Genomic DNA, 15,783 nt, shown 5'->3' on the forward strand with positions numbered 1-15,783 from the left:
CAGTAATCGGAAATAAAAGGCATGGAAAGAAGAAGAAAAAACAGAGGTAAAGGAAGATAAACGAAGAAAGAGATTGTATGAAACAATCAAACACACATCAAATCACAGTCATTCAGACACACATACACTCACACAACCCTCACTGATTCACCAAAACTTTCTTTGGCAGAAGTGTTCAGCTGCATACTCTGCCCTGACACACTAGGCTACTGTACATGTTCCTAGATATCCAGGTCAATAGGTCATATTTGTGCTTGATCCTGTGGCCAACAAGATAATTGCTATCAGTGGCCCGACAGTAAATACTGTGATGAGCGCTTGTGCGAGCGCACGCATCCACACACACGCACGCTGCCTCAAGTCTGCATGTCTGTAAACCCTGTTGCACATAACAAATAGTGGTCCAAGTTTACAGAGGTAATGCAACGGCTGGATACTTCTCACAGGTAAAAAGGACAATGATCTCATAACTATTCACACAGATATGAAAGTTGCTATTCAGATGTCCTCCAATGGCAAGATGCTGGTTGCAGCAAGGTCCCTAAGTCCTCTAAAACAACAAAAAGACCCACAAAAACCCAAACGACTGTGTTTTTACCCATCACAATAAATGTGATGTAAATACAAGCAAGCAGACAGTGCTGAAGAGAAAATAGCAGTCTACAAGCAAGTGTCATTTGAACCAAAGTCCGGTTCTGTCTCTGTTTCAATGACTGCTCTCATCCAAGGTTTTTGCCACCAAGCATGAAATTATGTCAGCGTGACACTGCACTTGTGTCTGGTCGGAGACAATGAATAAGAGCGGATGACTGGCAGAGCCATCAGTAGGCGGGAACAAAGCTCTCTGTCTAAGGGTGAGGCCATGTCTAAGAGTGTCTTATCCTAACTATCCAATACCAACACAAGAACAGACAGCATTCAACTCAGACCCTCAGAGCCATTGTCCAGGCAGCCCAGGTGCACAGGCGACAACGAGACACTTTTCAGAGCCGACAAAGATAGAGGAGTGGACAAGACCTCTGCTCTGTTTTTTCTGGAAGTGACCCATTAACCCAGCTCGCCCACCTAAGGCGACTGAAAAGTCATTGTGGGTTGTTTCCGGACAAGTCACAGACAATACAGAACTGTTTGGTTTTTTCTAAAATCATAAATAGAAAGGGATGTGAATAACCTTGAGGCCTTCTATCGAATATAATTTCCATAGAGAATCCATGAGGACTGAATGAGAGTGAAGTGTTAGTTGTAAAGCCTCAGGTGGGAGGTCTTACTTCACAAAACAGTCAGATTCCAGCACTTCCTCAAAGCTAATTAATTAACATGCACTTGGAGTAGGCACAAAAGACCATACCTTAAGGCCTTTATATGCTACTCCGACTCCGTTTACGGATGGGCGGGCGGACGGATACGATAGACTCTTTTTCGTTTATGGTTCTCCGTAGGCTGTGGGTGCTGAAAACAATGCACCGCCAGAAGAGTAGGTGGCGCAATGGTAATGATCACAGCCAAGGGGTTATCCGTAACTATCCGAAATTAGGACGGATAGTTAGGAAATTCAGAAGGTGCACGTCGAGCTCTCCGGGGCTCTCCGAGGGCTCTTGGAGAGCCGGGAGAAGGCGTTCCAGGTAGACGAAAGCGTTCCCATGTGTCCGTTTTTTGGAAAACGGACTACCCTAAATCGGCCTTTACCCTCTCTTATCCAGTTTCGCATACTAGCCTCATTGCCTTTCTGACACACACACGCAAGGCCTGGTAAGGAAATAGTTAACACTCTGGCCATCCCCTGCCGCAGAGAAAACCCAGGAAACAATGGACACATTGTCCAGTCCAAACAAGACTGAGGAAAATATTCTTGTGTGTGTGTGCGTATGTGTGCGTTACGCGTATGTGTGCACGCTCATGTGCCTGCATGTTTAAATGTGTGTGTCTGTGTTTCTGTCTCAGTTCATAGCATGTCAATTTAAGAAACACCGTTAACATGTTAGAATTCTGTACTTAAGGACTATAAATGTTCAAATACAAGTATTATTGCATCCTTCTATACTAGATTTTCCTTATCACTTTCGTAATAAAGTCTATCAATAACAAACCCCAAAGTGATTTGGGGTTATGCTGCTCCTTCTGTAGAATGTGAAAGAACGGTATCAGGCATTCTTCTGTTCAATCTCAATCTTTCACTGGGACATTCCTAAAAACAACCACAACCAGGACCCAGAAGAAACAAACCCATACCATAACCAATCTAACATATTCCACAAATGTGGTAAAGAACATCCAATGCTAAACGACATCCTGTTAATATGCATTCAACTACCTGTATCAGTAAAATGGGAAGCAAAGTCTAGGGATAGTTAAGTGGATAACATTTTGGGCATCTGACTGGTCACTTTGGAGAATGGACTTAGAATTTGTGTTTTACTTCAAAAGCTGTAGTTTATCGACATTTATTAGGCCTACAGAAACATGAGGCATGAGATGAAATTGTCTCTCCCTGGCTTTCTCTCAAAAAACACACATCAATAGGTATATAAATAAATTATAACTTTCAGCCAATGGCATAAAAGTTCACCTGCAGTGGTTAGGGCCCGCCAGTGGGGCGGTCTGACACATCAAAGGTTTCAACGTGTTGAGGGCGTGGCAAAGAAGGGCACACACCCCAGATAAAGACGAGCCTTCGTGAGGTAACTTCCTTTTTCCCTTCATGGGTGAACCCAACTGTTCTCCAACAACAGAACACCTCATTGTTAACCAACCTATTAAGCAGAAATGGTCTCTACTAGCATGTCTCCCATTCTCGTGACTTGCCGGTGTTACACCCCAACTAGTTTTCAAACCTACTGGTTTCCCAGCGGTGCATTCACCTATCAGTCTGCCTCTATCACCAGATTCGTCACACAATCACAAACATATTACTGGCGTTTTTCAAATCTGTTTCCAGATCTACTGCAGCAAAAATGTTTGTCTAAGTAAGCACCACATCACAGCCACCTACAACAACAAAAAAAAGATCTAAAAACAATATAATCAATCAAGTTCGGGTCGAGCTAGTTTCGATCTCAAGGCAAAATTATAACGGAAAACACTCAAGTCCGCAGCTCTACGCAGTGAGCTATCAAAGCTTAACAATTTCTCTCTTCAAGTCAGGTATCTAACTACGTCAGCATCCAGGTAACATTTTGTCTTGAGCTGATCTGAACCAACTGGTTACCTTGGCTTAGTTTAGGAAATCACCAATGATAGTTATCACGTTTCTTCCCTCGCATCTACGGCCAAATTGACTACTACTACTTCATCACAGCCACCTACACATTGTGACTGATAAATTATTTTTAAATTAGTAACGATAACTCGTAGTCAAATATTGTTTAAATACATAATTGCAACCACCGAGTGACAGAAAAGTGGTAGCCTAATACACGACCCAGTTTGAATGCATGGAAGAAATTACATGCTGTCGTGTAAATAAGATAAATAACATAAGACCATTTATTTTATCGGAAAAGGTAACCTTAAATGATTTACTTTGTGATCTGGCGCTATAAAAAATAAATGTAAGATTTTTTTATTTATTTTTTTCTCCCACGCCTGTTTAACCAAAGCTAATTTGGGTGGGTTTTCTTTTGGGTGGGATCTTTTACGGCCTTGACGAGAATGTCGGTCTCCTTGGCTGTGAACTGCTCCTGGCGTGCGCCTGGCAAATCTTCCATTATAATAGCAATCCGCCATGGAACAAGCGCGCCTGCTCTTAAAGGGAATGTGAGATGATGCTCTGATTGGTTTATTGCACGTTACATCCAAACCACACCTTTGAGTAATGTAGCTAATTCAGACCAACCTCTTTTAGATTTGCGCCGGGCGCAATAATAATTTATCCCGCCGGTATAATAGCAACAGTGCCGGAGTCCCGCCCACAAAGTTACTTTCGTTTGATACTTGCGTTTCATATCGTTAAAATAGGGCCCTCAGTCTTATGACCTACTGATCAACTGTTTGATTCTTTGATGAACAATCATGAACAGTACTGATCAATCAAAATGAAATTAATTTACAGACAAAAAGTACACAGTCATTTTACAAGACATTTGATGGTACAGCAGCAACCGTAAGACATGAGGTTCCAGGTATTTTAAGTAATGACAGAATAAAAGTATTAACAGATTTGTCGTTTTATGGGGTGGCTCTTAGTTCATTTGTATGACTTTTTCTTACAATAACAGCAAGAAAGGCCCCATGAACTTCTTAGTATAAATATAAATGCAGGCATAATAGGGGAAGTATTAAGAGGGCTGGATATGGGTTGTTTTGTCACTGTCATCGCCATCTCTTTGTCTTGAACATAACTTTTGATAGGGTTTCTGTTTCAAATAAACAGGCCTATTGCCTATGTTTAGCTCTGCTTAGTTAAAATGGGCAAAAGACCAAAGGGTCTGCCAGCCTTTTTTAGCTGTTCAACTGAAAACCATAGAGAATTGTATTTATTGTGTGTAAAAAAAAAAACTATCCTGCCTCATGAAATACCAAAAGTGACTCATCAAATTTTTTTGGTCTTCACCTATACCGTGTAAATAATTGACCTTAAGACTACAGTAGTGCCATGGACATTAGACAGGGTTATGGACAGTCATTTTCTCTGCTTTCTTTTATTGCATATATTAATTTGCAGCTGCAAGATGTGGAGGGAACTCTCTTTTACAATGATTTACAAAGTTGGTAAGCTGTTTCGAATCAGTATGTTTACACAAACCTCTACGCATACTGCTGCTGCATTGTTAACCTGATAAATACAACTTACTGCACTTTCCCACCAAAAAGCTGTGAAACCTGTGAAAGATCATACGCTTCTAAAATGGTGGTGGTAACATGGAAAAATACAATATGGGATATTTTGCCACTTCCATGCCCTCATCATTGCCTAGTAAGATGTCTAGCCTTTGCACTTTGAAAAGTTTGCACTGGCATTTCTGCACCCACGCTGCCCTCGAAAAGTACTTAGTCCAGCACTGAGGGTGTGGGTCATCTTCTGTGAGCTATGCATTCATGTAATTGTATCTGCAACTAACTACAGAAAGTAATGAGAAAATGTTGGGTAGGGCCCATAGTCGCTATAAACTAATGCAGTGGTGGCGTGGCCATCCAAAGAGCAACAAGACACCTGCAATTTTGGCAACTCCACTGCTCCTGCCTACTCAGCCCTTCTACAGTGAGCTTTCTTTCCTCAAAGTAGATAGTGTTGTTAATTCAGGACTTACTTCCTCAAAAATCAAGTAATTTGGTTTGACACCATCATTGCAGGAAAGGCAAACATCTAAAAGTACTTCAAGTTACTCACTGACATCCATTCAACAACAGGTTTTGGTTGGAAAAGGGGGTAGGTAACTCCCAAAGAGTTATACACAAAGAGGAAGGGTTTTCTTTCCCTCTTAGAGGAAGAAAAGCTTGAGAAATGTAAAAAGTACTAAGCGGGGGGGTTACTTACAACGATGTGTGCCGGTGAAGGGGACCTGGCATCTTTAAGTGTCTGTCTACTTTGCAGACCTCCTGGTTGAACATCTAGCAGGGGCCATTTCATCTGTAGGTACTGAATGACAGAAAGAAACAGAATGGAGAAAGAAAGAAAAAACATGTTAACAATGCAGAAAGCAAAATAATATAAAAACACATCAAAGCAAAACAGAACTGAAGGGAAGGTGGCATACTCTTAATGACCACATGGTGCAGAAAGCAAAAACTCAAACTCAAATGCAAAAGCAAACAAGGATTCATCAGGCATATACAGTCCTAAAATATACATATGCACTGTATGTTACTCCAAGTGTCTGAGAAAGTTTACATAGTAAACCTGTGGTCCATGCAAAGTCATGTTTTCCACACAACTGGTCTGGTTCTGATTTGGAACTGGTTCTGATCTTTAATCGTGTGGGAAACTGAGGAACCGTATCAGTTCCAAATAAGACAATTGGTGGAATGTATACATTGAAGAAAAAAAGAGAAAATGACTTTGCATGGATTTCCTTATGTCGTAAATGGGATTATTTGAGATGGGTATGACTTTTATTGGTTTAGCCTGGAACCCATAAAGTAGTGAACCCTGGTGTCTCTGCATGCTATGAGTCAACCAACTGAGTTACTTGTACCAGTGAATGATTGACTTGACCTTTATCAGGACTGACACACACGTACACACACAGCTGGAGGGAAACAGATACAGTGAATACACATGTATTTGTTCGCCTGTGTCATAAACTAGGCGGAGCCGTTTCAAAATATGACGATAACACACATGCTGACTTATTCTGGAAGATAATCGATTGTATAAATTATCCTTCCGTACAATGATGATAAGGAAAATCAAGGCATAATCACATTAAGTATTATAGTTCCTGTAATCATGACCTGAAATATGGTGGAGGCCAAAGTCCATACAACAATGCAAGATTATTTCTTAATCTTCACTGATTCTAAAGTAAGAAGCAAAGTTATTTCCCCTATAATATTATGAAAACTAAATGGATAATATGAAATAAATAGATATACTGGACCTACATTATATGTTTAACTCCACAAGTACTTGTAGATAGTGCCTATCCTTTGCTTTGTCTTATTTAATCAACTACTAAATACAGCACGTCAGGGCCTCTATGAGTAAATGCAATGTGTCCTTAGGCTATCCCTAATGTTCCCACTCCATTCTAACACCATGATCCAGCAAGGTTGACCCTACTATGCTCTGCAAGCCCTGCTTATCAATGTCACGGCCACCTAGTCTGCAAGCCAGAGAAGTTCTTTGCACCTCACATTAAGTGAGGCCTTAGCATTAGTTAAGTTTTGGTGGGGGTCGAGGAGGTTAGAGGGACCCTTATTGTCCCCTGTGAAAAAATAGAACCGGGTATGTGTTCACACTGTGGAACATCATTGACCTTTGGAAACCGCTTACCACCGGAAAGTAAATTCAAATAGGCATTCAAACAATCTGTGTGATAGTCGTGGGAGTTCCCGGAATTTGCATGCATGGCAGTTAAGAATGAGAATACCAGCTGTTCAAAATATTAAAGGGGAGTAACCCTAACCCGAACACTGCTAAATTGTCCAGTGCAAGTATAATAAGTGGAACTGAATATAATAATTAAAGCAACAACTCAAGACAAAAATTACACTTTTTGAAAAAGAAGGTATCAGAGAAAGCAGAGTAGGCCTGGTTTGATTTCAAGAGTTTTGTGTTTGTTGTCTAACTTGGGGACCAAGTTGTAGCCCTCAGAGATAGAAAAATTGATTCAAAGTTAACTCAAAAGCAACCTTAATAAATGCCATCCTATACCACACAGGATTCTGGTCTCAGAAATGATCAGGTTATCCAGTTGCAGGGATTTTATCCAACCCCCACAGCATGACCAAAACAGAAAAAGAACATGGCCATTTCATCACAAATCTCTGACACTGGTTATCACTGGCACTCCCAATTTCCAATATTGTACTCACTTAAGGTGGTTTTTCCTAAGGGTGAAGGCTCCTACCTAATGCACAATGAAACAATGTAAAATACTGGTATTAAACATCAATGTGTGAGGAAAAGCACAACATCCAGGTATGTTAGATAAACAAGAGTGTTGTTGTGTACATCAGTGTGTGAGTGTATTGCAAAGTCAGTAAGAGGGAGTGAAAGTGCATGTCTGTGTGTGCGTCTGTGTTTACGTGTGTGTCATGACCCCTTTCTGAGACTGTGTCTAAATCAATGGTAATTAGCGAAGAGTTCACCACAGGGTGCCTGGTTGTGGTTGGAGCTTGAGGGAGTTATTGACTCCCCGTCCTTGCTCTGCCTCAGCACAGTAAAACTCAACTTGCCTGGCTCCCACCACCACTCATTTTTGACCCCCAGGAGGCATTTCCTGCAACTGGGTCTGTTTGCTGTTGTTTGTGTGTCCATGAGTGGAAAAGACGAGTTGTTAAGCTATTGTTTTTTTTAAGCCCCCCCATCATTGAGCAATAATTACTGAAATTAATGAAGGAATAAGGGGGGGGGGGGGGGGGGGGGGGAGTGGCTGCAGAACCATCATTTGTGAGGTAATTCCAGACAGCTTCCACTGGTGGTCCTGCCAGAGGGACTTGCTGGTGGTAGAAGAGGATCTAAAAGTCGGACTCCAGTCATGGGAATGTCCTCATGTCGCCAGAAGGGCTAGCAGGCTAGACAACAGAACGATTGTCCAAAGGGCGCGCACAAACCCCACATGCGCACAACTTACAAATATATAAACAACTGCAGGAAGGCCAAGAGAAAGGGGACCTCCCTTAAATCTCATCCATGGAGTTGGAGGTGAGGGGAGGGGTGAAAAGTTACATCTCAGAGTGTGGCGCTGAAGTAGTGACAGAGAGAGAAACAGAGAAAGGGAAAGAGGAAGAAAGAGAGAAAGAAAGAGACAGAAGAGGAAAGTGTGGAGTAGAGAGAAGAGAGGCGATACAGAGAGTGAGATGGAAAGAGCAGGTTAGAGGGACTGTCCTGACAGTCATCTCCAGTTCGGCCTGCAATTTTAATGTTCTCACACACTAATCCCTCCTGCAGCTTTTACAAGCATGCCAAGGAAAAGGGAGTCTTGGCGAGTGCCAAACTTTCCGACCCTTCCTTTGCCCCTCTCTCCCTCTCTCCCTCTCTCCCTCTCTGCCCCTGTACCTTCTACCCAACCACCCTCTCCAAGCCCCTGCTGACAGACATGCCGCCTGGGCTTGAGTAGGCCATGACCCTTGACCCCTCTCTGCAGCACAGCTCCTCCTCCCCACTCTCAGCCTAAAAAGCTCTCCTGCTATGATGTGGTGGAGGAAGCCCTCCCTCCCCTCTCCCTCTCCTGGTAACTGAAGAGCCATTCTGATGTGACAAATTGCTCTTGAGTTCCAGTATAACTCACCCATCCTGACCCCTTCCCCTCGACCCTCCCTCCCTTTTCCTCCTCCTGCAGCCCACCAAGAGGCGCATAGGGTACCATACGTTGGGTATTGCCGGGGAAGATGTTGTGCCCATTCCCCTCCAAAAAAATACTTGCTCCTCTAACCCCATGCCCCCTCCTAGCCCAGGCTGGCCCCACAATGGGAGCTGAATGACTCAATTGTCTCTGATGAAGTGAAAGACAAGGGAGTCCTCTAAATGCTCTCACAGGAGTGAACTCACTCTACCCTTACCCTCTCCCCTCTCCCTTGCCTGGAAATTTCCCATAGTGACAAGCACAAGGGAGACACATAAATGGGAGGGGGTGAGAGGGCAGAGTGACAAAGAAGGGCTGAGGGTCCACATAGCTCTACAGAAAAGTCCCCAAGCCTACTCATTTCGCTGCATGTTATTATTATTAGTTCCCCCCCTTCTTCATGACACTTCAGGCTGGCCTGCTCACCCATATTGGAGCAACTGCCACCAGAACCGTGGCTTGGCATGTTGCGAGCTGTTGAACCTGACCCAGACACACAGTAACTGTCATCACAATGCAAACAAGACAAGGCCTAGGCCAGCGCCATCGGTTAGACGGAGGGAGGTCACAGCGGGAGACGGGGAGAAGGGCATTGTGTGCGCTCGCTCATCATCTTCACAGTTCTACACAACAACCCCCTCCTATATTATTAACCATTCGGCAGACAACGGTGAGGCGAGTTCACATGAAATACTTCCGGCCAGGTCCTGATATTCTATACCGTCCACACAACCCTACATAAACCCTCTCACACCTTATCAATTATGAATGTGACAATACGCACTACTGACACCAAACAACAGAAAAACTGTAATATGTAATTAAAAAATACAATAAAATATGATTCAAAAGTACAATTATTATTCTAGAGATACAGAGCCGTATTTGCTGTTGGCTCAATGGCAACCTGTCCTGATTTGAAAGCCCATCTGATGTTTCTATCACATTGTAACACGAGGGATGTGCGCGTGAGCAGCTTGTTCGTTTAGTTTTGGATTAAGAGCAGAGGCTGCTCCCCCAATCAGACAAACAGGGCTCCTAATGTGCCAAAGTGGCTCATGACACCAGGCCCATCCCTGGAGGGCCCGGCGGGTTGATAAGGATGAAGTGAATCCCCTTTGCGGGGGCGTGCATGGGGCACCATTGGCATTCCAACCACGTAAACAATGTACAAGGGAGAAGGGCAGAGAAGGAGAGAGAGAGAGAGACAGAGGGGTGGGGGGGAGCGGAAAAGGGGGGTGGAGAGAGAGAGATGAGCAAGAGAGGTTGGGGTTGAAGATTGAGAAAAGATGTAGATGTGCAGATAGAAAAACACGGAAACAGATTAGTTTGTATGCGTGCCAGAAAGACAGAGTGTGTGTGGGTGCATGGGGGGGGGGGGGGGGAGGCATATGGAGCATGGGTCTTGCTCTGGAGATCCCAGCAGATCCCCAGCCCATCTGTGGCTATGGGGGGATGCCTCATAAGGTAGCACAGCCACCCACACACATGAGCATTGGGTTAAACACATGCACACACACATATGTACAGTGAAGAACACATGTGCATTCACACAGACTCACCGTCACACATAGAAACATTCTTGGACTTAAAAACACAACACAGACAGAATGACAGACAGACAGACATACAGCTGACCCAGCCATCAGCATTTTCACCATCTCTGGGGAGATGGGATTGACAGCTTGCAGATTACACCCAATACATCCACGGTAATAAAGGGCTCTATTGGGATCTGCCATGAACAAGATGAGTGGAAAAAACCCAGTCAAAGTAAGGTTTTGGTTCCAAAACTTAGCAGGATAACCTCACTTACAATTTATATTCACAAGAAGGAAGCAAGCAATTATACACGGCTAAGGGGGGGTTGCTTATTTCAAATGGTTCCAGAAAATGCCATGCTTTTTCCCCCTGATTGGTGGGTGTCTTTGTTCTCACCACAGGTGCACAGGACAACATAAACAGACTTATGCTCATGCAGACACACCCAATTGTTGGGGCAAAGGCAATTTTCTGTAATTGTGAGGGGAGGAACATATAATGCAGTCCAGACCCTTTGAAATCCCACTGGTCGAAAAGGAGGCCCTTTCACTTATATATACACTTCTGTGTGTCTACACACCTGTGTGTACATACTAAAATAGCTTACGTCTAGAATCAAGACAGTGGTGGTGAAGGGTTGCAGGAGAGGGTGAAAGCAAATGACCAAGAGAAAGAGTAGAGAGAAGAAGTCAGACCAAAAACTGGGCAAAAGTGAGTCGACGTCCTTCATGACTGCTTTCGTATTTCTAATGCACATTTTATGAGTAAATAAAAAAGAGCCCCACCAGCTCTGATAGCCGTAGGCGTTTTGCAACCAGGAAAATAAAAGTGGAATGTGGGAAGGCCTGGGGTTTGAGTGCCCCGGGGCGGGAAGGGGTCCGCTGGGCCTGTATTTACTCCAAAGCCAGAACCGCTAGGGGGTTCCACCGGCCCTGACAGCACGGGGCCGCCAACCCACTCCAAAACCTTACTCCTCACCATCTCTCTCTCCCTCTCCCTCTCCCTCTCCCTCTCCCTCTCCCTCTCCCTCTCTCCCTCTCTCCCTCTTCTAACTTGTTTTTTCACAGCTAAACTCAACCCAACAATTTACACAGATAGTCAGTGAAGGAAATAGCCCCCCATAGTCATCCAATTGACCATATTCTAATTGTGACACTTGAAAACTATATTTAGCTATGTTTTTTTCATTCTCTGACCCACGTAAAAAAGGAAAACATATACTTATATATATCTGTATATACACAGTATGTATACCGTATTTTTCAGAAAATAAGCCCCATTTTCTATAAACCACACCCCACCAGAATGGGAGCTTTGTGTTTGTAAATCTGAGTATGAACCGCACTAGAATATATGCCGCACTTGATACGGGAACAATGATACCAAGCAATGCATGTGTATAGGCGATCTTACAGCATGCCTTTGTGTAACACACTTCGAAAACAAAAGTGCGTAATGTATGTTTTCTATTACCTGGGAATTAACAAATATTTAATAGCACTCACAAAAAAAGTGTTTCTACTGTTGTTTTGTTATAAAAACGTGCTATAAGTCGCATCGAAATATAAGCCTCACCACCACAAGAAAAATGTCAAATCGGGGTATAAACCGCGGCTTTATTTCTGAAAAATACGATAGGTATACAGTATGTATACAGATATCATTTGAAACCTTTGTTACTGTGATGAAGTAACAAATTGTGGTCGCTTATCTGTGTACGGGTGATGTTAACTCTAGTCTCAAACATGTGTTTATGAGATGTGTGGTTTCACTCTGACACTGTTTACCTTGTAGGTGTGGACAAATGTGTAATTCAAACAGTGGCTGATTCACAGAAAGATTTCATGAAATTGAGCAATATACTGCCCCCCAAAAAAATGTCATTAAAAGAATCTAACAATTAAACATTTCCGCAAAAGGTCAATGAAAACCCCCTTAAAAATGATCTACCTTTGTTAAGAATATTTTAACAAACTGAATCAAAGAGAATCAAAACAACGGACTTCTTATTGGGAGCACTCCAATCAAACGTTATTCCAAGAATAGTTGACCACACTAAGCCATCAGACATACCATCAGACACACCATGTGATCCATATATTTGAAAGATGTGTCTGACACATCCCAGTATGGCTCCGAACTCATAATGGCTTTTCATCCGAAAGCTTCAGAATGTAAACGTTCTTTTAATTCTGACCTCCTCCCTCTCTCTGTCATCAAAAGTATCGCTGGTCAAGTCTCTGAATAGTCTGAAGATGGCAGGGGCCTGCTAATCCAAAAACAGGGTTACTAATGAACAGAAGCACTAACATCTTTAACACCACACTCTCTGTCACTCTCTCTCGTACGTATCATCTTGTACAGCTAACATACAACACCTATATGTGCAGTGTACAATGTTAATTCTTATTACTTACTAGTGATGACTAGTCTAAAACAAGTTCAGGGCAGAGATAAGAAACTGGAGGTCAGATCCTGGACATGCCAGGTCAGGAGTCTGGTAGACCATGACCTACTTACAGGCTATGTGAGCTGGGCAAGCACAGCAGGCCTAGATATGCTCGAGATCATTACGCAAGGTACTTTCTGGTAGAGTAATGTAGGTTACTGAGGTCTGTAGCATGTATACTATAGGTGTACCTTTTGTAAGGAGACATGAGTCTTTAGGGGGAAGTTAAAATGGAAAGCTATAGCTCAGACAACTCAAGTGGGGCAAAGCTGTGGCCAGTGACCTGTGTTGGGAATGTTGGTTCAATGTTTTCAGGCTGCATGAATCGTACAATAATATTGTATTGATGTGGAGAAGCCTTCAGAGAGGATATGTTCACAACCTTTCAGCCCTTCTTGAGACTTTGTGCTTTATAATACACTTACAGTGAAGCCCAGAATAATAACTTTTTTACACCTACACGCGGTTATCCATCACAAATGATTTGAAATCCTTCACTCTACATACAATCATTGAACACACACACCTATGTACAACTTAGATGAAGGCATCCACACACACTCACACACAGCTGGAAGCAGTGCAACATCCATATTCATGAGGTCCATTCCCTGAGCATATCAGAGGCTTTATACTGAGAGCTTCAGCTCCAAAGTCTAAATGGTTTTAGGCCACTTGCTAGAAGACCTGCACCTCAGAGACGGCATCATATAACATTTAAACAGATACCCTAACAGCGGTCAGGTATGGATGGAATTTAAAATGAAACCACACACACAAATAATTGTGTTTACCTTATAAGCTGTCATTTTCTGTGATAAAAATAATAGCCCCTTTTCACTAAACACACAAGGATTAATAAATAAATGAGTAATAACGTGGTGGTTATTGGAGCTCATTAAAATGTAGGATGCTTCCATGACAATAGGACCCCGGGAGGGTCAGTGAGGCAGCTACATAGGCCATCCAGCAGAAGTGTTTCCCCCCCACATCCAGCCCACACACACACCTCACCTCCAAATCAATTCACGACAAATACACACCACTGCCACACAAATATACCAGCTCTCATGGGTAATTAAAAGTTAGCTCAATCGCATGGTCTCCCTCTCAGACACACAAACAATTAGCACGCACACACACACACCAAACATGGGCACACACGCCAATTATTGCTGAATCTTTAATATAGTAATTTAAACAAGTCTCCTGTCTCGTATTCCAAAAAGATTTGTGGGTGACTGGTCCTTTCCAAAGGGACATGAATAGAAAAAACGAATATGCAGATAAGGAAAGTGTGCTAAATCTACTTGTTTACATAATTTATATAAGATGTATCTTGATGGAGCCTAAGCCATCTCATCATCTAAGCCAGCCCTCCCTTGGTTCGTCCTCATATCTTTTCCAACCATACAGTCTGACAGAAATCCCACGCCGCAATGATACGTCAATAACGAGGCTGAGGCCATCTATTGATCAGCTTAATTTTGCATCTATTAGCTGGGGAGCTGCAACTCGGGGGCAAGGCGGGTGCTGAACACACACACACACACAGGCTGGATGGATGGAGATCATTACAACTGATGTTTCACACACACACACAATGTAATTGACACAGAGATAAGGTAGAGCTTGGCCCTTGTCTGCCTTACAGCAAATAGGGGCTAATGATATACCTCCCTCCCCCCCTAGTGGTGTGTGTGAGGGGGGGGGGGGTAAATAGTAAAAAGTGTGTCTGTGAGAGATTGAGACAGAGAGAGAAACAGAGAGTGAGAGGGAGAGAGAGATTGACTGTGACAGGGAAAAAGAAGGCCACACGCCTTTACTAATTGTAGCACTGAGATTTGTTTCAAATGTAAAGTGCGTTACAAATAAAATCTATTATTATTATTTATTATTAATTGGCACGCAGTGAGACAGGGAATATCATAAAAGGGAAGACAATCTGTCATTCCATTCCACTTCAGGAAGTTCACACAATTCCCTTGACCAATATGATCTACAAACATTTCCTGAAATGTTAGTATTCATTCTTCAATCATTCTTCAGGGTGTGTAGCAGGGACTTCCTATGAGCTATCACCAGCCAACTAAGCTAAGCCATCATAAAATTTGTTATTGTTTTCCACTGAACAATAGAATGAGGCTTCTTATCCATGTCAATGGAGCAGCTTAAAACAGAGGGGCTCCCTTCTTGCCTTAACACAACCTGACAGCTCTCTCACTCAGATCAGGAAACACACAGGGCGGACGAATCCATCGGAACACACGTGTTGCAAACAATATGGAGTGATCTTCTTCTCCCCAAACCCGTCCTCCCAAGAATACTTAGCATTGATGCAACCTTCTGCAATATAGGGCGCTGCATGTCATCTGCACATTAAGACAGGTGGGCTAAAATGCTCTAACTGAACTTCAATTAAACCCAAGACAACAAAAAAATGAAATAAACAAAAACATGTAATTATGAAAATGGTTAAAGAATTGTACAAGATTTTTCAGGGTCTTGTTTTGCCCTGGATAGATAGAATGAAGGTAAAAGTGTACTATAGACAGACCAGACAAAAAACGTGGCTAATAAACTGTGTGTTTTTGTCAGCTGAGGGATGCAACGCGAGCAGCAGGAGGAGGGGAGAGAAAAAAAAGCCCTCAGCCAAGCCATCAAGTTGAACATTGAACTTCACAGTAGTAGCTGCCTTTCTATGCCTCTCCTTTTGATGTTACCTCCAAAGCAAAGGATCAAAGGCTTGGAGTGTGGCGTGGGGAAGTCCCAGGCTCTTAGCCTGCCAGCCTGTGATATATGCAAAAGTCTACGCCAAAAAAAGAGAGAGAAAAAGAGAGAGAGAGA

The 15,783-nt window shown here is 42.9% G+C and overlaps 1 protein-coding gene across 7 annotated transcripts in view; it reads right to left on the reverse strand.

Annotated features, from left to right (window-relative positions):
• Positions 1–15,783, reverse strand: part of tcf7l2 (transcription factor 7 like 2) — an 88,307-nt gene that overhangs the window by 51,511 nt on the left and 21,013 nt on the right. For all 7 annotated transcript variants that reach the window (XM_067244276.1, XM_067244282.1, XM_067244277.1 and 4 more), the window contains exon 4: positions 5,474–5,575. In XM_067244276.1, coding sequence (XP_067100377.1) covers positions 5,474–5,575 — 102 coding nt within the window. The remainder of the gene's footprint in view (positions 1–5,473; positions 5,576–15,783) is intronic.

The sequence above is a fragment of the Osmerus mordax genome, chromosome 10, assembly GCF_038355195.1.
Source record: "Osmerus mordax isolate fOsmMor3 chromosome 10, fOsmMor3.pri, whole genome shotgun sequence".
NCBI classification, from domain to species: Eukaryota; Metazoa; Chordata; class Actinopteri; order Osmeriformes; family Osmeridae; genus Osmerus; species Osmerus mordax.